Source organism: Sphaerodactylus townsendi, linkage group LG13 (genome assembly GCF_021028975.2).
Source record: "Sphaerodactylus townsendi isolate TG3544 linkage group LG13, MPM_Stown_v2.3, whole genome shotgun sequence".
NCBI lineage: Eukaryota > Metazoa > Chordata > Lepidosauria > Squamata > Sphaerodactylidae > Sphaerodactylus > Sphaerodactylus townsendi.
Genome location: NC_059437.1, coordinates 34327045 through 34350882, shown reverse-complemented (window position 1 = coordinate 34350882; position 23838 = coordinate 34327045). Strand labels below are relative to the sequence as shown.

General features: G+C 42.9%; 1 protein-coding gene across 2 annotated transcripts; it reads left to right on the top strand.

Annotated features, from left to right (window-relative positions):
* Positions 1–325: 325 nt before the first annotated feature.
* UPB1 (beta-ureidopropionase 1) lies at positions 326–22967 on the top strand. 2 transcript variants are annotated; one of them, XM_048514259.1, is made up of 10 exons: positions 326–676; positions 3621–3792; positions 7261–7348; positions 9452–9546; positions 10293–10454; positions 13910–14079; positions 18016–18097; positions 19340–19382; positions 20460–20614; positions 22729–22967. In XM_048514259.1, the coding sequence occupies exons 1-10, from the start codon at positions 576–578 to the stop codon at positions 22810–22812; spliced, it is 1152 nt and encodes a 383-aa protein (XP_048370216.1). In that variant the 5' UTR covers positions 326–575; the 3' UTR covers positions 22813–22967. The 2 variants fall into 2 exon arrangements, with proteins under 2 accessions (XP_048370216.1, XP_048370217.1); XM_048514260.1 differs by lacking the exons at positions 20460–20614; positions 22729–22967 and adding an exon at positions 19619–20424.
* The last annotated feature ends 871 nt before the right edge of the window (positions 22968–23838 follow it).

Sequence of the window (23838 nt, the reverse complement as noted above, 5' to 3'; positions counted from 1 at the left end):
TCCCTATGTAAATCTAAACCCATCTCCCAGCTCCCCTTTGTGGGTCCCACTAGTGTACTCTTTTTTCAGTTGGGGTGTCCACAAAAATGACAGCCAGCCACTCTCTGACAATCTGAGTGACACACACGAAAACGAGAGGGCAGAACGCTGCAGGCGGCGAAGGGTGGCCTTTTGAAATGCTCCCTTGTGTAAAACGTATTTAAACATAATAAAATAAAGCAAGCAAATTCGTGTTGATTTTCGGTTGTGAGGGGTCCGAATCCAGCAATCAAGTCGGTGTACTAAATTCTGCCACCTCAGGCCCGGGTTCTGCTGTTTGGTTCTTCTGCCTCTAGAACCAAGGCTTGCACGTGCAGAACCTCTCAGCAGTTACACTGATATATGCGAAAGAGGAGTCGAGGGCGGCTCCCCACACATGGTTCTTGGCCCCACAACCCGTTGTAACGGAAACGGAGCCAGCCAAAATGGGCGGAGGAGACTTGCGAGCGGCCTCCACTTGAGGACCCTCCTCTGAGGGCAACGATCATTTCATCGTCCGTTTGCTCTCGGAGCGGTGACCAGCGCGGTCGGGGGACATGGCGGCTGGCATAGAGTCCTTGAATCGGTGCCTAGAGCGCTATCTCCCCGCCGAGCAACTTGGAGAAGTGAAGCGGATCCTTTACGGGGAAAACGGCAGGTTCGCTAGAACTACATTTCCCGAAAGGCTGTGCGTCTGCAGCCCCGGTCTGGCCACGAGGCATGGGCAAGGGTCCGGGGTCTGACTACTGTACTTGGAGGAGTGGCATAGACGTGCCAGGCGGTCTATCAAGCTGCTGCTCCAGACAGTTGCTGCTACAACTTATTTTAAACATTGGTTATGTGGAAAAGAACGGGGAAAGGGAGCGGCCTGGGGGAAGAGGGGTTGAATGTTTGATGACTGTGCAGACAAACACAATTCCCATCTCACAATCCAGGAGATTTTGAGTCCCTTTGAACTCTTCATCAGGCTATATGGTGAAGTACGAAAAACAGCAACAACAGCAAAAGGAGTGGGGGAATTAATTCAGTATAAGAACTTCAGTTTTGTGGGTCAGGCTTGGGCGTCTCTGAATGATTCCGCACAGCATATTTCTAACGAGTCAAAATCGTTAGAAATGAACTCGTGGGCGTTAATGCATGCTTTCTGTTACATAAGTTTTGAAAGATCTAATAAACTCCTTAATATATCGGTCTAAATCAGTAATCAAAGTAGCTAGCCACTCTCTCCATTAAGCCTCTTTGCTTCTATCTTTCTTGTGGTAGCTGTTTCCATGAACATTTATGTTTGTTTTCAAACAACATCAAATAACAAGACTTTTAATGGCATCAATACACAAAGTGTTTGTTTTCAAATGGTTGGGATACAATCAGACTTCTGGTTTAGGAGGGAATTTAATGTAATATAATTCACTGCTGTATGTTAGCCCAGGCATTGAATTTGTTTGTTGCCATTGGACTGTTCAGTTGCCGCCTTTAAAGTCCTAGAGTAGGTTAAGAGGGCAGGATCTTCCATGTCAGGGGTCTGCAACCTGCGGCTCTCCAGAAGTTCATGGACTACAAATCCCATCAGCCCCTGCCAGCATGGCCAATTTAAAAATAATAAATAATGACAAAATAACTGGCATGGACTCTCAGATGATGCAAACTCCAGTGCAACTGAAAAAGAAATTCAACAGATACAGCTTATTTCATAATGGTGTTTGCATACTGGGAAATTAAAAATGCCATTCAGTGGATATATTAATTATTTTTAAAGTGTGGTATTATAGTTAAAACACTGATGCGGATACATGTTCAGTAGCAGATCTTTGGGGGATACTTTACCCATTCCCTGAAGAATTTACACTTACCTCTTTCTTCCTGCTATGACTGTCTCAGACATGTCCATGTATGGTGACATAGTAAGGATTGCTTTTTTCCCTAGCATGTCGCTTGTGCCTTTAACAGCTGTGTGGCAAGAAGTTCAACAGGTGCAGGGTGTTGCACCATGCAGGTGCAGGGAGAAGAAAATCTTCACCTGAATTTCTGCTTGCCAAGGATCTAGAGCCCTATCACAAAAACCGTAGTATTTTAATTTGTTAACATTGTTGAGAATTGAAAGCCATTGACTTGTTGGCTCCCATTGTAGTCATTCCACAATTACATTATGGCAGGAACAATTTGAACAAGAGCTGTCAGACAGACTACTAAGAACCCTGACCATTTGCTCAGGCATTCATTGTGGTTGTGGGATCAAGCATATGGAGAGGCTTTTGGGGTTGTTTGTAGCCACTATTCTTGACTCTTCTTGTCTACAGTTTATCGGGTCTCTCTCAACTGTAGTTCTGGGATATGTATGGGGGAGGAAGAAAATGCTCCTTAACAAACTCTCCTTAAGATATCCTGTTTTGGTTTTTGACAGATATTCATTAACCCCTGATGACATTACTTTGTAAAATGAATATATAAAATTTATGAATAGTGAAGTAAACCTAAGGGCCTTCTAGTCCAGTTCTTCATGACAAGGCACTGTCATTGGCAGAAGTCATTGTGTGCAGCACAAGTAAGGTGCTTGTAGAGCAAATAGCTTCCTGGGGGTGACCTTAATTTTTCCATTAGTTTTGCTGCTGTACTATGAAGGCTGATTAAAAATCTCATAAATGAATGGCAGGGCTTCTACTTTTAGGTACTGGGGGGTTATAAAAGGATTCCACATGTGTGGTCATGGATGGTTTCCATGGGCTGTGGGGTGGGTTGAGAGGATAAGTGGGAAGTAAAGGATCAGGGTAAGCTGGGAGCGGAGGCCGTGTGGCAGATTTGCATTTGCCTCTGCATAATATGCAGAATGACCATAATATGCAGAATTGCTGTTGCTCAGTAATGTCTTGTATTTCTAAATATTAAAAATGGAACACAAATGTGTTCACTGATAACTGGTCTGAGATTCCTGTGTTTTACGTTGAGGGAAGGGGAAAGTAGCATGGAGTCATTTTGCAAGGGGGTATGTCAAGTGTGTCTCTCTGAAAAAAAATTGAGAATCTCTGGTGTGCCTGATTTAACTTTTTATGTAATGAGAGAGAGAGAAGGCTTCTTTGTACCTGCAGTAATTACTTCCCATTGGTAGGTACTGTTTTCTTGTCATGGAAAGACTGACAATTAAAAAAACCGATCATTCAAAAGATCATCATCAAATTGTTGAAGGCTTTCACGGCCAGAATCACTGGGGTGCTGGGTGGTTTCCGGGCTGTATGGCCGTGTTCTAGCAGCATTCTCTCCTTCAGATCCTCTGAAGATGCCAGCCACAGATGCAGGCGAAACGTCAGGAGAGAATGCTGCTAGAACACGGCCATACAGTCCAGAAACCACACAGCACCCCATCAAAAATACATTTTTGTGACTCTGTAATTGCTTGGTGAGTTATTCAATATTACACAAGGAGGGCAAGAAGGAACTAGTGAGTTAATCTAGGTCAAGCTAGTCTAATTTTCCTACAGTTTGCTTGTCCCTCTGGTTGGCCCCTGCTCTGTATTTTTGATTTGTTTTTCTCCCCCTGGTAAATTGCTGTTGCCATACAACAGAGGAAAGGTAGAATGTTTTTGTTCTTCTCTGTTCTGCCTTTCCAGACCACTGGATTTGCCTTCTGTTGCTACGTCAGCAGCCGCTGAAAGGAACTTTGAACTACTGGGCTATGGATTTGAAGCTGAACCAGAGCAATTGAGGCAGCCACGTGTTGTCCGGGTGGGATTGATTCAGAATAAAATTCCACTTCCCACAGATGCGCTGGTTGCTGAACAGGTACTAATGTTGCTAGTAAGGAGGGTAGTTGCTGATTAATGTCATTATTTATTTATTTATTTATTTATTTATTGTATTTGTATACCGCCCTCCCCGAAGGCTCAGGGCGGTTTCCAACAAAATAAAAGGTTAAAACATCATATATATAAATTAATTAAAATACATAAAATATTATCCTTGTTACTATACATTGGGGGGCAGGAAAATGGCAGTAGAGCTAAATTGTGAGGAAACTTCCAATTGTATTGCAGTGGTTTTAAGAATGCTGTATTCAAGGGTAACTGGATATCTGCCTGTTTCCATAATTCTGCACCTTAGTGTTCCATCTGTATGGTGCAGTTTCTGACATTATGGCGCAGGAACAAGGAGTTGTGAACTCCATGCATCGGAAATGCCACCTGATACCCTGAACTTCAGGCAATATGAATTACAATGTTCCTGTCTTGCAAAGTATTTCCTATCTCTCTTAATTTGTTTCAGCATTTCAGTCTCTTTCTGAAACTATACAAAATTCAGAGGCTATAGTGCATTAAGGATCCTTTATGGAGCAGCAGTGGTGTAGGAGGTTAAGAGCTTGTGTATCTAATCTGGAGGAACCAGGTTTGATTCCCCGCTCTGCCACCTGAGCTGTGGAGGCTTATCTGGGGAATTCAGATTAGCCTGTACACTCCCACACATGCCAGCTGGGTGACCTTGGGCTAGTCACAGCTTCTCGGAGCTCTCTCAGCCCCACCTACCTCACAGGGTGTTTGTTGTGAGGGGGGAAGGGCAAGGAGATTGTAAGCCCCTTTGAGTCTCCTGCAGGACAGAAAGGGGGGATATAAATCCAAATTCTTCTTCTTCTTCTTTATAAAAGATTTCTGATTAAAGACTCCATACAACCATTTCTCTTTCCTTATTGCAGCTGCCCATTGAAGAAAGCTGCATGCAAACTTTCTGCATAAAAACACCATAAAACTATCTCTAAAACACACCTCAGACCACAAATGGACGATAAAACATCTGGAAAGATAACTTCCCTAATTAAAAACCTGTGTGAAATTATATGCCAGCTTGTTTCTAGTTAATCTGTTCCTATTCTGATTATGGTTATAATGGCAGCTTTATTTGTTGTTGTTGTGTTTTAAACATCCCTGTGATGTTTTGCTTCTTTCTGAGGCCCCTTATATGTAACAGCTGTAATGGCACCTGTCTGTAGTATTCTGAGATGGATGATATGCTGCCTTTTTTTACCTTCTGTAGTGTTTCCCTCTTATTTTTTTCTGCCACCAAAGGCTCTTACCTTAGTTGCACCCAAAGGATAAAACGGCTTAGACATATTTTGTAGAATGACAGAAGGTGCTCATCACACAGGGGTGACTCAGAGGTAAAAGGGATGCTTTACTTTAATTTAAACAGTTGTTTTCACTTAAACATAGGCTCATTTCACATGGGCCAAAAACAGCAGTGTGAAAACGGTGTGAAAATGGTGTAAAAGGGTTTAAAGCGGTGTAAAAGGGTTTATACCGTTTTCACACCATTTTCACACCTCTGTTTTTGGCCCATGTGGAATCAGCCATAGAGTTTATTTAGAAATAATAACAGTATAATAGTTTTAGATAGGTATGGTTCTTTCCCATAAACTGTTCCATACCTAGCCACACAGGCACATTTTCCTCACTTATCGCATAGGCTAATGACCTCCGCAAAGAACACGTTTTTTTTCTAATTCCACAGGACCTCATTCAATCTCTTCACTCACTCAACTTCTTCTTGTTTTCCCACAAACTCTCTCTCTGTAAACCCAGTTAACTCACCCCAGGCTACAGCTGCCATCCAATCATAACACACTTCAATCACCCATCCAGTTCCCCTCTAGAGCCTGCATTTTAAACTACAGCAATATACATATAAAGCCCCACATTAAATCACAGAAATAAAACACACACAAAATATTTATATAGCAAAAACATCACAAATTGCAGTTGATTGGATGTAACCTCAGAGCTGGGTGTCTTCTTTGTTTTCATGGGTCAGGGATGCGCCCCATAATAACACCACAGCCACAGTAGAGGATCCAGCATTTTGAGAGGCTTGACTGTATGTTACCAGTTGTTACTTCTGCAGCCAGAGAACAGGGATTCTTATTCCTTGATACGACTAGCAGAAATAGGTTGCAGACTTGTGTAAATGATCTTAATTTGTATTGTTTACACAGGGACAGATTTATGTATTGAAATGGCTTGGCCTGGCTCCTGAGCCCCCTTTGTTGTCCCCTCCATATAGGGAAGTTTTCCAGACAGATCTGAGTAACTCCTGAGGTTCATGCTTCCAATGGGGAATGTTGTTTTTATTATTTCTTTATTTCAGTATCAAATCTTCTGCACTGAGCAAAAGAAAATGTAATTAGTCTACAAAGAGCTTCCTGGATCATCTTAAAACCATGCTAATATATTGCATATTGTCTTTTTCTAGCAAAACTTTTCTCTCATCTCTCTTCCTTGTTCCTTTTTTAAAGCACGGAGACTGCCCTGATGATACCCCCCCAGGTTTGGTGCAGTTTGGTTCTGGGGGCCAAAGTTATGGACCCTCAAAACTGTAGCCCCCATCTTCTATTAGCTCCCATTGGATACAATGGGGGATGGGGCACCCCCTTTGGGAGTCCATAACTTTGGACTCCTTGAACCAAACCTCACCAAACTTGGGGAGTAGCATAAGGACAGTCGCCTGATGATATGCTGAAATTTTGGTCCTGATATGTCTAAAAATGCACCCCCTGCAGGCACCAATGTCCTGGTGCAAAAAAAAATTTGGTCATGGTGGAGTGGCCGCTATGGGGGGGGGGGGGCATCCAACTCAGGTTTTGCCCAGGGCTACAGTTTGCCCAGGGCTGCCTCGTTACGCCCCTGATGTGGGCCCCAAACAGTAAAATCAGTTTAGAAATGGGTCCCACTGCAGAAAGCTTGAGAACCACTGGGTTTAAATGAAATAGAGATAGCCATTACCGGTAAACTCTGACAGTGCTTCATATTCTCCTTCATCCTTCAATGGAATTGTAGGGAGTGAAATTCAAAGGGAGTATTGTATTAGTTATAGTTGAAAGAGGAATATAATGCAGGGGAGTGCACCTGTTTCAGCTTGAGAAGTGCTGTACCTCCTAGTTTCGTTGTTCGAGACGATTTAGAATGGAAGGAGATTTTGAAGGAGTAGATAAGAATTTCTGCAGTAGCAGGACTTGCTTGTCTAAGATGCTTAATATCAGCTCTTCTTTAAAAACAGCCCACTGAGCCTACCAGTTCTTTTTATAGAAGCCTTTCAAATCCATCAGAAATTAAATCTGGGATTTAGTTTGTGGCTAAATTGGAAGAAAATGGGAATTTTATTTAATTATTCACTGCTTTTCAGCTGAAGACCTTAATTGAGGTTACAGAGTAACATTAAACTATTCAAATGCTACTTGTGAACCTTTACAGTACTGTTTCTTTCTAGGTCGCTGCCTTGCACAAGCGCATAGAAGAGATTGTGGAAGTGGCAGCGATGTGCAAGGTGAATGTAGTCTGTTTCCAGGAGGCCTGGAGTGAGTAGTGTTTTGCTTTGTTTCCCTTTGTTTGGTTTAATATCCCATACCAATTAAACAGCTATAATTAAACTGCAATAATTAAATAGAAATGCTCAAGATTGCAATAAATCAATGTTAGAAACCAGCATTGTGTGCTGAAAGAACCACACAGCACTCCTGCCACATTTTATGTTTTTCTGCACAATTTGAAGCAACCTGGAGAAGATCATGACCCTGTCAAGATCCCTGAAGCCTCCCTAAAAAGAACTTTCAGTAGCCATTCAATTCATTCATATGTTTCCCCTCACCTCCCATTTCTTTAAACTAATGTTTTCCAAACTTTTGATAGAAGATTTTTTCCCTTGAAATTGGAAAACACTTCACTGACACTCCAAAATTTTTTTATAATATATGAGAATGATCTGCCCTCAAAAGAATTGGCCTCCTTTGTGCCTCACTGGTCTGGAAGGAGACAGGTTTGGAGCAGTCGCTCATGTGGAGATGCAGCAGGCAGTCTTATCTGAAGTGGGTGGTTTTGTTGCATTTCTGCAGCAGTGAATGATTGGATGAGCAGATTTTCAAAGGCACAGTCTTCTTCTTGAGGTTAGAATTAAAAGAGTCCCCAGAGGAGCTAGGAATTGTGAAGCCCTGGCAGAAAATAAGTTTCCTGCTATGAACTTCGCATTGCTTAGCTCCAGATAGCCTGACAACTTGGCTCCTTGTCAAAGTTCTGTCCAGCTTTCCCATTCTGCAATTCTACTCAATTTCCTGTTTTGTAACCTCTTATCCCATCCCTCCCCAGTTTCACCCAGAGTAGAAACAGTGCAGAGTCACCTGTCTGAACTAAGACAGATTGGAAGAAGGCAAGGTCAAAACAGAAGCCTTTAATTATTTGCTTTGTTTGGCACAGTTCATGGGTGTGGTTTACATAAAATTTAAGAATGATTGTGTTAAAGTATATCTCTATAGGGTGAGACTCCTTAACACTGAAGCAGGTGCCAGACTCAAACAAGAAGACCTCAGAGGCAAACAACATTTTCTGGGTATCTGTAGATCTTTTAATGCAGCCAGAGGTGTATCATATGCCAGGGATCACAGTTTTATCTCAGCCAGCGTGGTGTAGTGGTTAAGAGCAGGTGCACTCTAATCTGGAGAACCTGGTTTGATTCCCTGCTCTGTCACTTGAGCTGTGGAAGCTTATCTGGTGAACTAGATTAGCTTGTGTACTCTAACACATGCCAGCTGGGTGACCTTGGGCTAGTCACAGTTCTTCAGAGCTCCCTCAGCCCTACCTACCTCACAGAGTGTTTGTTGTGAGGGGGGAAAGGAATGGAGATTGTAAGTCCCTTTGAGTCTCCTTACAGGAGAGAAAGGGGGGATATAAATCCTCCTCCTCCTCCTCCTCCTTCTCTTTCTTCCATGGAGCGTATCATAGTTCTTCCCTTCTCCAGTTTTTCTTCACAACAACCCTTTGTGGTAGGTTTGTGTGTGTGTGAGACAGAGAGCAATAAGCTCAAGGTCACCTAGCCAGCTGCATGGTAGGCTAGGGTAAATAGTGGACAACCAAAATAACATCTGTTATTGGTTTGGGAAGGAAATTCCTGAGTGAGTCATCCACATACTCAGAGCATTTTATGTTTGCTGTGAATTCTGAATTCAGCCCAACAGTGGGATGGGCTTGAAAAGATAACCATATTAATAATTTATTTCAAGATAAAGAAGTAGCCAGTCATCTGGCACTAAACCAACATACTTGCATAATAGTCCCAAAAATAGAAGGATCTTGTTGTCAAGTATGATAATTAAGGCTGCCATACGGTACATTCAGGTGACTTTGTGAAAATGAAGCCTAGCTTGTCGTTAGTTTCACTTTGGGCACTCTCGCACATGCAGAATAATCCACTTTCAATGCACTTTGGCAATTGTTTGCAAGTAAATTTTGCTATTTTGCACAGTAAAATCCATCTGCAAAGTGCATTGAAAGTGGATTGAAAGTGCATTATTCTGCATGTGTGAAAGTGCCCTTTCATAAACATGGTTAAGATTCAGTTGCAAGAGAAGAATGGGATTTGGTTAGAACCCCTAGGTGACAAAATTAATTTCTCACTCTGGTTTTTCTAGCAATGCCTTTTGCTTTCTGTACAAGAGAGAAGCTTCCTTGGACAGAGTTTGCTGAATCAGCAGAAGATGGCCCAACAACAAGGTTCTGCCAGAAGGTAGGGAACTGAATTCTTGCCTTACTGTTATTTTGCATTCCACTTCCAATACAGCCTAGGACTGTATCCAAACAGACAGTGCACAGTATAAAAGATACTGCTTGGCCATGGTTTACTTACACACTTTTAAAATCTTTACTGGTAAAAATTAAATTGTTTTTTTAAAAAACTGGAACATTTAGATTCAAAAGGTTTTAGCTTAGGTTTACTTTTAGAGTTTAGAGTTTGGATTTATATCCCATCTTTCTCTCCTATAAGGAGGCAGAGAGCGTTCGGAAGAACTGTGACTGGCCCAAGGTCACCCAGCAGGAATGTAGGAGTTCAGAAACACATCTGGTTCACTAGATAAGCCTTTGCCACTCAGGTGGAGGAGTGGGGAATCAAACCCGGTTCTCCAGATTAGAATCCCCCTGCTCTTAACCACTATACCACGCTGGCTCTCATTTGGCTTGAAATGATGACATACACACAAATATCTCCTGTGTCAAAAAATGATCACATATTTGGGTTTCTATGCAAGCTTGAAAAGAGCACCAAGAGCCATGTATGGTGAAAACAGGATTTGAAGTTGGATAGGATGAAATAAATTCATTAGTACTCACAAATATCTCCCAAGGAGGTTAATGCTTGCATCTGTTCCTATTATGTTTCTGACTTGCCTCATTTTTTAACAGTTTGAATCTGAACACAACTTATTCCATTTTAGTAATGGGATGTTAAACTTGGCATAAAATTGGTATCTACAGCTAGCCAAGAAGCACAATATGGTTGTGGTGTCTCCAATCCTGGAAAGAGATGATGTGCATGGAGGAACTCTGTGGAATACCTCAGTGGTGATTTCAAACTCTGGTGCTGTCCTTGGAAAAAGCAGAAAGAATCACATCCCACGGATTGGAGATTTTAATGAGGTCAGTGGGGGCTTTTAGCTGAAGCCATTGCTCAGCACTACCTAAGATTTTCTTTGACTTCATTTGAAACATTTTTGTCCTGCTCTCCCAACCAAATGATTCTTTAGACAGTTCAGTACTCAAATGAAACAATAACGGCAAATAAAATATCATAAACACAGAAAACAACAAAGAGCCTGCCCTACGCTGAAAATAGATTATCTGTAGGGCAGAGCTTCTGTTACAGACACCTTTCCCCCCCTCTCTCCCTCACTGCACGGCAGATCCGATAATCCCTGCTCTTTGTGGGAGTGGGCAAAGAGCAACTTTTTCCCTTGCTTGATAGAGAAGTGAAGCAAATGACCCTGCGTTATTCTTTCCTTTGGACTTTTTGACCCCACCCCAATTTCCCCGCTCTACTTCCACTCTCCTTGATGATTGGGAGGGCTTGTAAAAGCATTTTTTTCAACTTTAAACACTTGTACCGTATTAAGTCTCTTGAAATAATACTAGATCGAATATAAGAATATCAATATTCCCTAATATCGAAATAATGGGGGAACACGGGTTAATAAGTTAAAAAAAAAAACCAAGGCAGCTGCAGCTGGACAAAATGGCCAAATAGGGATCGGATCGGCTTGGCAGAGGGTTTTCCTATGGACTAAGAGGGGAAGGGTGTGTGATATTTCCTGGAGAAGGGGGGATTGAGGTTGACAAGCCTCTCTCTCCTCCTGCAGCAGCAGGAGCTACATCCAGAGGAGGAAGGGAGACTCACTGGTGATTAACTGGCCATTCTCTAGTCCTGTTCTTCTTCCCCTCCTCCTTTCTGGGGAAGGCATTGGTGAGTACGGCAAGCCACAGAGAGACCCCCAAGCAAAGTGAACTGCTGCATAATGGGCCAATATGATCACTAAAATCCGCATTAAAACAGCCAGGGAAGGATTTGGGCGGGGTGGGGGGGCTCATAACTATTTATTTCACAGTAGCTGAAACCATCCTTCCTTCTAGGCAAGGTTCACTGTTTCCCAGTTAGTGCCTCTCAGCTTGATCTGATAAGCCTAAAAAGGCATGGGCTGAACATAGAGGAGGGAGGCATTGCCTCTCCAAGCAACTTGGCCATATCCTCAGGCTACAGCAATGGCAGTTCCCCCAAGCAACTTCTACACAATTACTCTGACAGCATTCTGAGATTGACCTGCCAAACTGATGAAATCTTTCCAGGAGATTAATCTTCTAGTCTCTATGATAAGAGAAGCAGAAATCCTAGAGCATCTACCCTTTGTAGCTTTTGCTAGGCCATGACTATAATAAATTATTGATTGGTTGATATTTATATGCTTGTAGTCACTCTAAGACTTCTGTTTCTACTATGGGCAATGTTATTTGCATGATGCCTTGCAGACAAGTCACACGGTGAGCAACCCAGTTAGCCAAACGTTTATCTCTGGGGGTTTGAGGGTGAAAGGCCCCAGGACAGGTAGTTCACTAAAGCTCTGCTGGATAACTTCGTACAGACACAAGGATAGGAGAGAAGTGCTGTGCTTAACTGCCTCCACTCTTACTCATAGTGTTGGTATGAAGATGTGCTCTAGCTTGCTAGCTTTTTAGTTTTGTTTTCTAAGGCCGTTTCCGCACGGCCGTGGAGGCGCCTCCACGCCGGCAGAATTCTCGCCAGCGTGGAGGCGGAGGCCGTTCGCATGGAAGCATGCGGGCGGCCTCCAGACAGGCCGGCAGACGGCAGGAGCCGCTTTCTTCTCTCGCTTTCCATTGCACCGTGTCCCCGTCGTCGGCCTGCTGGCCGTCGCAGCCCCGCCCATGCTGCCCTCCGACCTCCAGGGGTCGGAGGACAGCGGCGGGGCTTCACGGCCAGCAGGCCACGACGGGGACACGGTAAGTGGAACGGGGAAGGGAAACAGCGTGTTCCCGGCAGTGCTGTTCGCACCGCGCCGCCGGGAACATGCTGTTGAAGGAAAAACAACCCTTTAAAGGGTTGTTTTTCAGGGCGGCTTGACGCCGCCCTGGGGGAGAGGGAGCGGAGTCAGGTCAGCGCTGCTGCGTTGCAGCAGCGCCGCCTGTGCAAATGGCTCCCTGGGGACGGCGTTTATCCCATCCCCAGGGCGCCATTAATGGGCCGTGCGGAAACTGCCTTTCCGATTTGTGTCTTCATGCATCTGACAAAATGGGCTGTCAGAAGGCATGAAAGCTGATGCCACAATAAATTAGTTGTTCGCTAAGGTGTCACTAGTTATTTCCCTGTATAAATTCCCCATTACTGTGTCAGTTATCCCAGTCCAAATAGATGGGATTCATTAAAGGATTAGTATAACATGCAATACAGTGATGTAAAGTAGGAGAAAAAGGTAGAGGGAAGTGATATGAAGCAGGACATATAAAGTTTGGATTTTAATGGGAGGAAGTAACCTCACAAGGAGTGGAGGAGTTGGAGGAGCTGGCATTTGTCCAAGATGTGACATCACAGGGCATATAATTCCCCACTGAGCTCTCTGCCCTCCCCAGATACTACCCACAAATCTTCAGGAATTTCCCAAGCGGGAGTTGGCAGTCGTATATTTTTCCATATCTTCCTCTAACCCTTCACACTTCTGATCTTCCCACCTTAGTTGTACTTCATTTTTGCTCTTGTAAAATCATGACCTGTGTTAAAAGATCTGAATGTTGTATAAATCCATCAAAATTAATTCACACACACAAACAAACACACAGTGTTGTGGCTATACTGTTTTGTTAAAAACCTTCAAATAGGAGAATCGAATTTGTACTTTCTTCTAGCTGTGCTCAGAACTAAAAAAGAAAAGAAAAGAAGGTGCTTGTTAACATTTCCTGTGATAAATCAGTGAGACCCAAAGGTAAAAGTTAACTACCAGCCAAAGGTAATGGGTGCGGGAGTTATTGATCTTTTCAGCTCCAAGGGGGAGTATGTTCATAAAATCAATTCCCTTTGAGACAACAAAATTAATTACTGTGGAGATGATTTGGACCTCCAGTAAGGATCTGGAAAGAAAGAACTAACAAGTTGTTTGTCTCCTTCCTTTCCACCTCAAAGCAACCATTTCCTTTCTTCATAGTCATAAAACACAATTACTAAGAAATCTCAAAGAGAGCAGGTACCTTCTTCAATACCATAGAAAAGTACCACAGAAAAGGCAAGGCTTCTCCTTGATTGCTTTTTGAAGAGTTTCACTTGCTCTTTAACAGTGGGAAGTGATGGTTTGCAGCATAGACTTTTGTTTGCACCCTCCACCACACTGCTGAGCAATGAATGCACGCCAGACCTGGAAAATCAGGAACATTGTGGCTTGGGGCAGCAGAGTGGTACTGCCTGTGCACCCTGTTACTAGACTAGCTCACTGGCCTAGATGCTTGCATTAAGAAGGAAGCTTTTTGAATGGAAGTGTATTGTCAATGTTTACGATGAAGTTTATTCCAGTCTTAATGCATTTGTGTGTGTTTTGTAGTCAACCTACTACATGGAAGGGAACACAGGACATCCAGTGTTCCAGACTCAGTTTGGGAAGATTGCTGTCAATATTTGCTTTGGACGCCACCATCCCCTCAACTGGCTCATGTACAGTTTGAATGGAGCAGAGATCATTTTTAATCCTTCTGCAACTATTGGAAAACTAAGGTATAGTTAGAATCTTACGTGCTCAATGCAGAATGTGTTATACTATGTCATCATCAAATCTTGGCTTTGTTGTCAGAAGTGTACTCTGATGGTTTCCAATGAAATTGTGTTCAGTTTTGGCTCATGTTGCCCTATGACTTCTGCCATTCCATCTCATAAGAGTGATAAGAATTTATCCTCATCAGCCCAAGGGCACTATAAAGACATCAGATCCTGTACTAAGAGAAATCAAATTCCGGACATGGAATATATTATGTGCCAGGATGCATTACTGCAGAAGCTGGAGAGGAAAGACACACTTGGATATTGTCAGCAACAAGATGAGTAGCCATGGCAGACCGGGGGCGGGGGGGGGGGGGGGGGGCTGATATAATTAAGAAAAGGTGACTACTAGACCATTAGAGTCTCTGTGGTGCTATCTAGAGAAGAGAAGTGAGTCTGGAGGGCACCAAGATCCTAACCCTGACCTGTTTTATTTTCACACTTACAGTGCAATCCATGGGGGAGGGGAGGCCAAATGAGTTGTGGAATCAACTTGAGGATACACCAATGCAAGTACCTCATATGCTGGCACAAGGGATAAATACGACAGTGGGGGGGGGGGCACTAATGCCAACTCCAGGGCGTTGTGCAGCTCCATGGCACCCAAACTTGAAAGCTGCCATTGTGCTAGCACTCTTCCAACACAGAAGCCTGTTCTGGTTCTGGTGGGGGCGTTCCTGGGGGTGGAGCCAAGTTTAGCTGGCTTCCTGTGGTCTTTTGGCCTGGGAATGCCTCCTTTGCTTGGTGGAAATTTATGCCAGCTGAAAGTGTGGCACAGCCCATTGGCCTACGTATGGGGTTTCACCGTGGCCAGAGATTTCTTCTGTTTTCCTTGCTTCCCATGACACCTTTTAGAGGCTGCCTCAAAACAGCACTCCCCACCCCCCACCCCACCCCTATGGATCGTACTGCCCCATCCGTGAAGTTCCTGTTAAGTTCCTGGAATTGTTTCTGGAAGGCTGAAAAATTCCTTACTTTTCAGGAAGACTTTTTGTGGAGAGATCATTACTTAATTGTTTTAAGTTTAGTTTTGGTTCTTTTTCATTGTAATCATTTATTTGTCTGTTTTGATCTTGGTTTGTTTGACTGATGTGAGGCAACTTGAAGGCCTGTGTGGCTGTTAGAGCAGGATAAATTAAAATGAAGAGACCCTTGTAAATGAAAAGACAGATCCTACAGCAGGTGAGACTTTACAGAAAGCACCCTGCAGACTGGGTGAAATAATTGTGCCGTGTATGTACAAATCCCATTTCTATAAAGATAATAGGACTATACTGTAACAGAATTATTCAGGAAGGCCTTTTATAAAGGCAAGGACTGCTGTGTATAGGACATGTTGTAGGACAGTCTCTGTACATATCATCCTGATGTCATTTCATTCTTTTCTACTGCTGTAATACTAATTTTCTTCAATAAAGCCACACTCAGTCCTAGTACGTGGCTTGTTAGATGTCTCTGTACATTGACTGTTTCAACCTATACTTGCACTTATTAGATGTTCCTGTTTAAGGACTGTTACCCACATATACTCTGTAATCCACTTTGAATCTTAGTGAGAAGGGCAGACTATAAATACTGTAAATAAATAACTGGATTGTAAACCTGCAGCCAGCTTAATTCCATTATTATACAACACCTAGATTTGAAGGTGCTTTGTAAATAATAATAATAATCTAACTAGGCCACATACGTGATTCTGACAGGCTACTGCCTAACTCGGCCAAGACTCTTTGTTGTTACGAGAGCTGATAAGCGCTAGGCTGGATTGTTCGGCACCAAAAGCATACTAAGTGAAGAAGGCAAGCAACTATCCCATGAATTGAAGAGGTTTTTACAGATTCAATCGTATCCCTCTCCGTGGTATTTGAAGGGAGAGACCGGAATAATCTTTTATGATTTGTGATACAGTGTCTACTATAATACGGAGGTTGAGGAGATTGTGCTTTACTTGTTTAGCTGTTCTGTAACTTTGTGTATAGGACAAATTTCAGAGGTTGTGTAATCAGAAACAGTGTTTTTAAAAAACAGTGAAAATTTTTGGTAAACACTTAGAATGGCTCCGTCTTAATAGTAGCCAGAATACAAATAGTCTTTGTGAAAATTCATGTTCATGATGGTTTAGACTGTATTTATTCTTGATTTCAGTGGATGATTATTCCATTACTGGCTAATTCTTTTATATGTTTTATTTGCATTTTGCTGTAATTTTGTGGCCTTGAGGATAAAACAAATTTATTTGGAGGTTTTGCAGACATTTATTTTAAGAGAAGAAATGCTGTATTTGTGTTTGACAGTGAAGGAAATTTGATGTGCATTCTTCATTGTCTGGGTGAGGCCAGGTTTTGCCCGCTTTTTCCTGCAATGTTTCATGCAACATCTTAAAGGTCAGATGTGGGATGAAGCTGAACTTTGGCTGGATTGTGCCTACTGTTTGAAATGCTGGATTGCTTTAATGCCCATTAGAAAGGAAACTGACATATAATTGTCACTTTTGAGAGGGTTTTCCCTGACTTCTCTGGTTTTATTGCGGCAGGATTATCGGTGCTCTCTCCCCTTAATTGCTTTATTACTTGACAAGGACATCAGATGTGATTTTAATGTGATACTAGTGAAGCAAAAGCATTCACTGGTAGGACTTTGCACTTGGACAGCATTTCATTTATCACATACACAGCATGTGTATTTTGCACAGGCAACAGCCCACTTTAAACAGATACTGGCTGCCTTCAAAGTCATAAATTTAAATCTGGCCTAATCTTAAAGGAGGGAGGAGATTTCATGTGACCCTCTGCATATTACAGTGAAGTGCTTCTCTACTGTTCCTCACTCTCATTTGGCTTGATTTGCAGAGGAAGAGTAGGAGCCCAGTCCCACAACCTGTGTTCATTGCCAGGGACAAACTCGACGTTGCATGGGATGGTTTTGTGTGGCCCTTCCCCAGATTTTCTTTAACTGAAGAAAGAGCAATTTGAGACCTGTGCAGAAAACCTTCTGGTGGATTGTGCCTCATATAGTGGGAGAGAGATTGCACCATTAGGGTTTTCTATCTTGGATGTTCATATATTTTATGCTGACCCTCGTGATCCAGGCACAGAGAGTGCCAGAGCTGGGAATCAGCCCCTGAAAACAGCTGTCTGCTTGTTCCTGCACCTGAGAAATCCTCCCTAGAATTCCTCTGGGTTACATGGGACTATAGGGTTTTCCATACAGGTCATCTTGCGCTGGCTTAGATGCTGTTAGAAAGCAGTTTTTTTCCCTGCTTCCTCATGGTATCATGGAGATTTCATGCACTTCCTGGATTTTTCCTGGCTTTGCTGCATTCTTTGGGAACTTTGCTTTGCCATTAACTTTTTGAAACAAGCTGGGTAAATGTATTGTCGAAGGCTTTCACGGCCGGATTCAACTGGTTGTGGTGGGTTTTTCAGGTTGTGTGGTCACCAGGCCATGGCCACGCAGCCCGGAAAACCCACTACAACCAATCAGGGTAAACTCTGTATGGCCAGGGAACTCCTGGTCTTTCCTGTTCCTGACCACGTTTGTGCTGTTTTTTTCTGCCTCAGTCCTGCTGGAGTGAGGGGTTCATTTTTTAAAAAAATGGTAAATAGCATAATGATGACATGTCACCTACTAATGGGGAAAATAGTGCCATGTGATGGCGAAAGGGAATGGTCACTGGTGAAACTGTGGCAGGGAAAATGTGAAGAAACCCACAGCATGGAAGTCCCATTGCCCCTGCATTGAATCCGCAGCAGCAGTGGGGAAACCACTGGAAAGAATAGTTGCGTATAAAACATGTAGAATGAAACGGGAAGGAAGGTGGTCTCTAAAATGAATTTTTCATGTGCTGCACTAATGGCTCTGCATTATGCATACTGTTTAAAAATATTTTTTCAGTGAATCTTTGTGGCCCATTGAGGCGAGAAATGCCGCCATTGCTAACCACTGCTTCACCTGTGCCCTCAACCGAGTGGGAACGGTAAGGTTTTTCAGATCTTTGAAATTTTAGATATATAACTTAAGCACAGGACTAATGTACGCAATGGGCACAAAGGGCAGTTTCCCATGCCCCACCACTGTTAGGATCCACAAACAGATACACAGTAAAAGTAACACATGCATGGATTGGCCAACCCATATAGAGAGGGAACAGGATATACATACTGACCCTGTCTCTTCCTATGCCTGTCTGGACATATGAGAGGCATTCCAGGTCATGGGGATAGTGTGCCTTGTGTGTACACAGGGTGCTGTGCCCACATTTAAGGGAAGACATTGGGGTTTATGCTAAGTTGTGGAAGGATCATGTTTGATCCCTCTTTCCTTCTGTGTGCATTGGCCTTCCCATGAACATAAGGGGTTAGCAGATCCATGAGAAGTCATGTTGTACAGTTCCCTCCCCCACACCCCACACATACACAGCTGACCTCATTCATGCGTTGTATCTGAAATGATGCTAGTTTCAAAATATAATACTTAACAAAATGATATAGTAGTAGTAAAATACCTGATCATAGATATATGGGGGAAAGGACAATCTGCCCTTTAGAATGGTCTGTAAGCAGTGTTCCATCTCCAGTTTGCCTCCATTGCCTCCTTTCTGGCAAGGACAGGTAAGTATGGGATGCTGTAGCATAGGAAAATATCCTGCTTGTCCTCATGCCTCTGGATAGTGAATTTTGGAACAGCTGGGTGGAGGAGAGGTATGTTTGCCACAAAGTGTGCCCTCGGAGGACCAGAGGTTGCCAGTAGTCATGTTGTCCCTGCAGCCTATTCTTCAGTCCCTACTTTTGGGGGCCTTTGGCCATGCCTCCACCAAATACATGTCAGAATACGAACTGTTGTTTCCATGCAGTGGTGTGGCTATCATGTTTTTTCCCAACCTCCCCTTCCCATTCAGTCCTCCCTTAGTGAGTGGCAGGTGACTAGTGAATGCTTTGGTGCCATCAGCAGAAGGCGGCGGTGGTAGAAAAGGCATCTTCACCTTGCCCCCATTATGCATGGGGTTTTGCCTCTCATGATCATCAAACAAACTGGTAGGCTGCATGTGAGACAGAACACTGTGGAGGGAGAAGGCAGTGCTTTATTCGAAAAACCAGATGGATCTTATTAGATTTACAAAGACGTTGTTAATCTAGTTTCCTGAAGGATGCGAGTGTCATGTTTCCCTGGGAGAGGCTGAATGAAACAAGAGTGCCATCTTCTGTTTGTTTAATTGCAGGAATTTTTTCCACATCCCTTTACATCAGGAGACGGAGGGGATGGTATGTCTGGCAGTTATTCACCTTTGGCTTTCTTTCCTATGGGTTGATGCTAATTGGGAGTCTGAAGCAACAGATCTTTGTTCTCTGCTATTTGCCTTCAATTGCATATCACTGAAGGTTGCTCTGAAGCGGGTGGGGGTGGAGTGATACTTATCTACCTGCTTTACATTTTTATCCTGCCATTCTTCCAAGAGGCTCAGAGCAATGTTTCTCTCTTCTGTTTTACTCTTGCGCAGAGAGTGCTTAACCTGAGGTCAGCCCACTGAAGTTCTTGGCTGGGTCTCCCAGGTGGATGCTTGGGACTACTCCACACTGGTTCTCTGATAACCTGGAGACAGTGGTTCTGAATTCAGCTGCTTGTAGAAAAGCAGTCCCATGGTAGCACAGAAAGACACCTGGATGGAAGCAACTTAGATTTGTTTCACTTGAACAGGAGCCTCGCTTACCACTCAATATTGTGCTGCAAACTGCCAAGGAGTATTTCAAAAACTGTCTATGATTTAGCTGTTCTGCTTAGCAAAGCCCCTTGTATGAATTGGAGCAGCTCTTTGAACCATGGCCATGATCTAAACCTAAAAATAAGTTTAAGCAGTTCTTTTGTCCTTTCATCTTCAAATCTGAAAAGGCCTCTATTTTACTTGCTAGGAGTATAGCTTTTCCATGAAATTTCCCACAATTATTTATATTTTAGAGAGAAAAAATCAAGTATGCTGAAATAATGTTTGTTGCTTTTGTGCATCCGGACAGAGCTTCGTGCTAGAAGTAGTTACTTTGCTGTTGTTTACAGACTGCCATCTGGAGAACTAATTTAGGCAGAAGAGTGGGGGCCAGGTGGGGGGAGAGCTATTTAACTCTTTTGTCTACTTTGTGCTTCCCTTTTAATCTCACTGGGAGAAATCTGCATTTTTTTCAATCTTGAATGTAATGGCAGGAAGCTGGGTATATGTATGTGTATGCATATACACCTTACTGATAACAAAATGTATCTTGAAACCCTTTTAGAAGAGCCCGCAAGTAGCATGTTCAATTATATAATTATCTTGCTTGTGACCTTTTTGTTTGTTGCTGTTTCTGAAGCTCATCATGATTTGGGTCATTTTTATGGCTCGAGTTATGTGGCTTCCCCAGATGGGAGTCGAACTCCTGAACTCTCCCGCACTCAGGATGGCCTTTTGGTGGCTGAGATGGACTTAAATCTTTGTAGGCAAGTTGGTGATAAATGGAATTTTAAGGTAAGGGCTTCTTTGTGCAGATTTGCTCAGATTTCTTTTTTTCCTACAAACATTTGACGGATTCAGTTTTTAAGGCAGCTTTCAATAAATGGATGATATATCCCACAACACTAGCTTCCACAAATTCTTCCAGTTATTTGCTACAGTCCCAATATAAATTCAATAATCTACATTCTTAAATAAGCCCAAAAGCTTAATGAAAGAAAATGGTATTCACCTGCCTTGTAAATTACGTCAGTGAGGAAGTCACACAAACCGCTGTAGAGAGGCCTTTCCACAGCCTTTGGGCTGCCAAAGAGATAGATGTTATGCTACATTTTAAAGTAAATGATGCAAACATATTTAATAGGACAGGATTAAATTGTCTAATAGGGGCACACTTGTAAAATGTGCACAAGAGGCCATAAGTTTCTTCTTCTTCCTGCTTTTTATGACTGAAAGGGACAAACTATTAAATTACTTTTTTTTAAGTATTGCTCTTTTCCAAATGCTAATTCCCTACTCCCAAAATATATCTGATGGCAATTAAAACGCATAAAAACAATACACAGTGAAAGCTAAAATTACAATAATATGTATTGGCATAATCGGCAGCAAGTGAATCTAGCAAACCAAAATCTCACACGAAACACAAGGAATTGAGCAACAGTCCAGATACCTGCCAGAACAGAAATGCCTTTGTCAGGCGCTCAGATGTCTGTAACTGAAGATGTTAAGTGGTTCTCACAGGGGAAAATATTGCTGGGGGTGGTGGTAGGTAGTGCTGCAGTTCAGAAGGCCATAATCATCCCGAGATCCTAACCAACTCATTCCAAGTTCCAAGGCAGCCCTCCATGAACAGACAGTTTGGGAAGTGTTCTTTCAGAGATGCTGGATCAAGACCTAGGAGTTGTTAGGTCAAAATGAGCACTTTGAATTCTGCCCAGAAACAAGTTGAAAGCCAGTGTGGATTGTTGCAGCACTGGGCTGATGGGTCATGACCCTGTTGATAATGTTGTTGCATCATTTAAAACTAGTTGAGACCTTCAAAGACCACATAGAGTGCTTTACAGTTCTGTATCTTTGACATGACCAAAGTATGGACACTGTGGCAAAGCCATCTCCTTCCAATAATGTGCAGATAACATGCAAGAAAAACTGCTTAAAGATTGCAAAAGAAAACAAGGCATCCCATTCCCATGCTTTGAATGATCCTTTATGAGGATTCTGATCCCACCAGAACAGGCTGAATGGCACCATCATGGTCTCCAGAGAATTCCCCATCAACAAGCACTTAGGCAAGCAGACAATCCGGAGGAGATACAATTCCGGTAGACCATGGCTTCTCCACTTCCTAGACTACCAAATTTATGGTGTCGGTTATGTTGGTTAAGAGAGTTCGGACTACTTGTGCTGTTTGGCTAGGTTTCAGTAGAACAAGGTAGGTCAGCTCTCTCACCCAGGATTAAAGTCTTTGTCATTTTCCTGTGGTATTTGGCAGTAGCATTTACAGCTGTAGACTTTATGGCACTTCGACTTGGTAACTACAGGAATCTGCCTATAGTCACATCTCTCTCTGCTATGTGACAAGACAGTGAGATGAGGGAGAGGGATTTGTAATGCCCTAAACAGAGGCAATATGCAGCAGCAGAACCAGAATGAGATTAAAACCGAACACAGCAGATGAGCCAAGGGATCCCTGCTCCTCCTCCTCTCATGCAACTCAAAGCCTGACCAGTTCACCATGCCCCCCTTCCTTTCACTGGAAAGGTTTTCCCACCCCCAGTGGACCAGGAAATGGATCCTATGATATTGCTAAAAGGGAGCTCTTCTGCCAACTCGAGGCTGTCTCCATCAAGCTTAAGCAGCTGCTGTGAGACAAATACCTCCTCTTTTGGAAAAGACTGCAGGGATCAATAGCCAGATATTTTCCATCTCTGGGAAGGAGTACTTTCTCACCTGTGTGGAGATGGTCAATCATATCTCCATGAAGATGGCAATGAGAAGCAAGGACCGATCATTTTTATGAGCTGCATTTGTAAGGCTGTTGTGGGCTTAGGACTGATATGTTTCAATTTTTATAGCAAAATATATGTGACAGAAGAGCATTCAAGGTTTTTTTTCCCTCTTTTCAGATGACTGGGAGGTACAAGATGTATGCCAAGGAACTTGCTGCAGTAGTGCAGCCTAACTTTGTGCCTAATATTATCCATGAGTGATTTTTCTCCCCTCACTCACATGGAATAGGGGAAGCACACTTCCTTTTCTCTTTTATACTTGATCTGTATCTCTTAGTAACATTCAGTGGTGGGATCCAAATTTTTAAATAACAGGTTCCGATGGTGGTGGGATTCAAACAGTGGCGCCGCCGAACACACGCACCTCCAGTCCCTATTGGGCAGGGAGGTTGCTTTAGTAACCCCTTCTCAGCACTCAGAAAAAATTAGTAACCACTTCTAGAGAAGTGGTGAGAACTGGTTGGATCCCACCTCTGGTAACATTCCTCCAGGGAGAATGCTTCAAAAGGTACGAATCAGTTCACCAACAGCAATTTTAGCACATGCGTGCACACACACCTGAAATGTGTATCCCCACAAAACAAAATATACCTTCATGCCAGCTGTTAGAAGCTGTTTTTGAAAGTCTTCTCTCAGATTCCAGAGGAGTACAGTGTGTGGCAAAGAGGGGCTCTTTGAGAAACACAAATTCAGAGTCATGTTGGATTTTTCAGTACAAGGCCCACAGGTTTTGAAATACTGCATTTTGCCTTTAAACCTATGGCCCCTTCTGTACATACAGAATAATGCACATTCAATCCACTTTCAATGCACTTTGATGCTGGATTTTCCTGTGCAGAACAGCAAAATCCATTTTCAAACAGTTGTGAAAGTGGATTGAATGTGCATTATTCTGCATTATCCTATGAATGGATAGAAAGTAGGAGTGCCAGTTTCCTAGGGGGAAAATGTCTTGCCCCTTTAACAGAGACTGTGTTTGGAAATAGGCAGTTGAAGTTTCTCATGGCACAGAAGTCTCTCGTTCACCTGGTACATCATATTTCATAAAAGGGCAGGAGATTTTTCTTCATGTTGTTGGCAACTGTAATGGAAGGGCTGGAGGCTTAAGAAGGAGCAGGTTTTCAAATGCTTCACGTAATAGCCACTGTCATAGTCAGACCATAGTCAGTTTTCTCAAAGTGTGCCACCCGAGCCTTCTTTAATTGGTATTCAGTTTTTGCAGGCAAA

Excerpts from the sequence above, each read along its gene's own strand:
- UPB1 (XM_048514259.1), top strand. The coding sequence starts at position 576 with ATGGCGGCTGGCATAGAGTCCTTGAATCGGTGCCTAGAGCGCTATCTC. Across the intron at positions 3,793-7,260 it reads ATGCGCTGGTTGCTGAACAG|GTCGCTGCCTTGCACAAGCG; the intron begins GTACTAATGTTG and ends GTTTCTTTCTAG. Across the intron at positions 14,080-18,015 it reads GCAACTATTGGAAAACTAAG|TGAATCTTTGTGGCCCATTG; the intron begins GTATAGTTAGAA and ends ATATTTTTTCAG.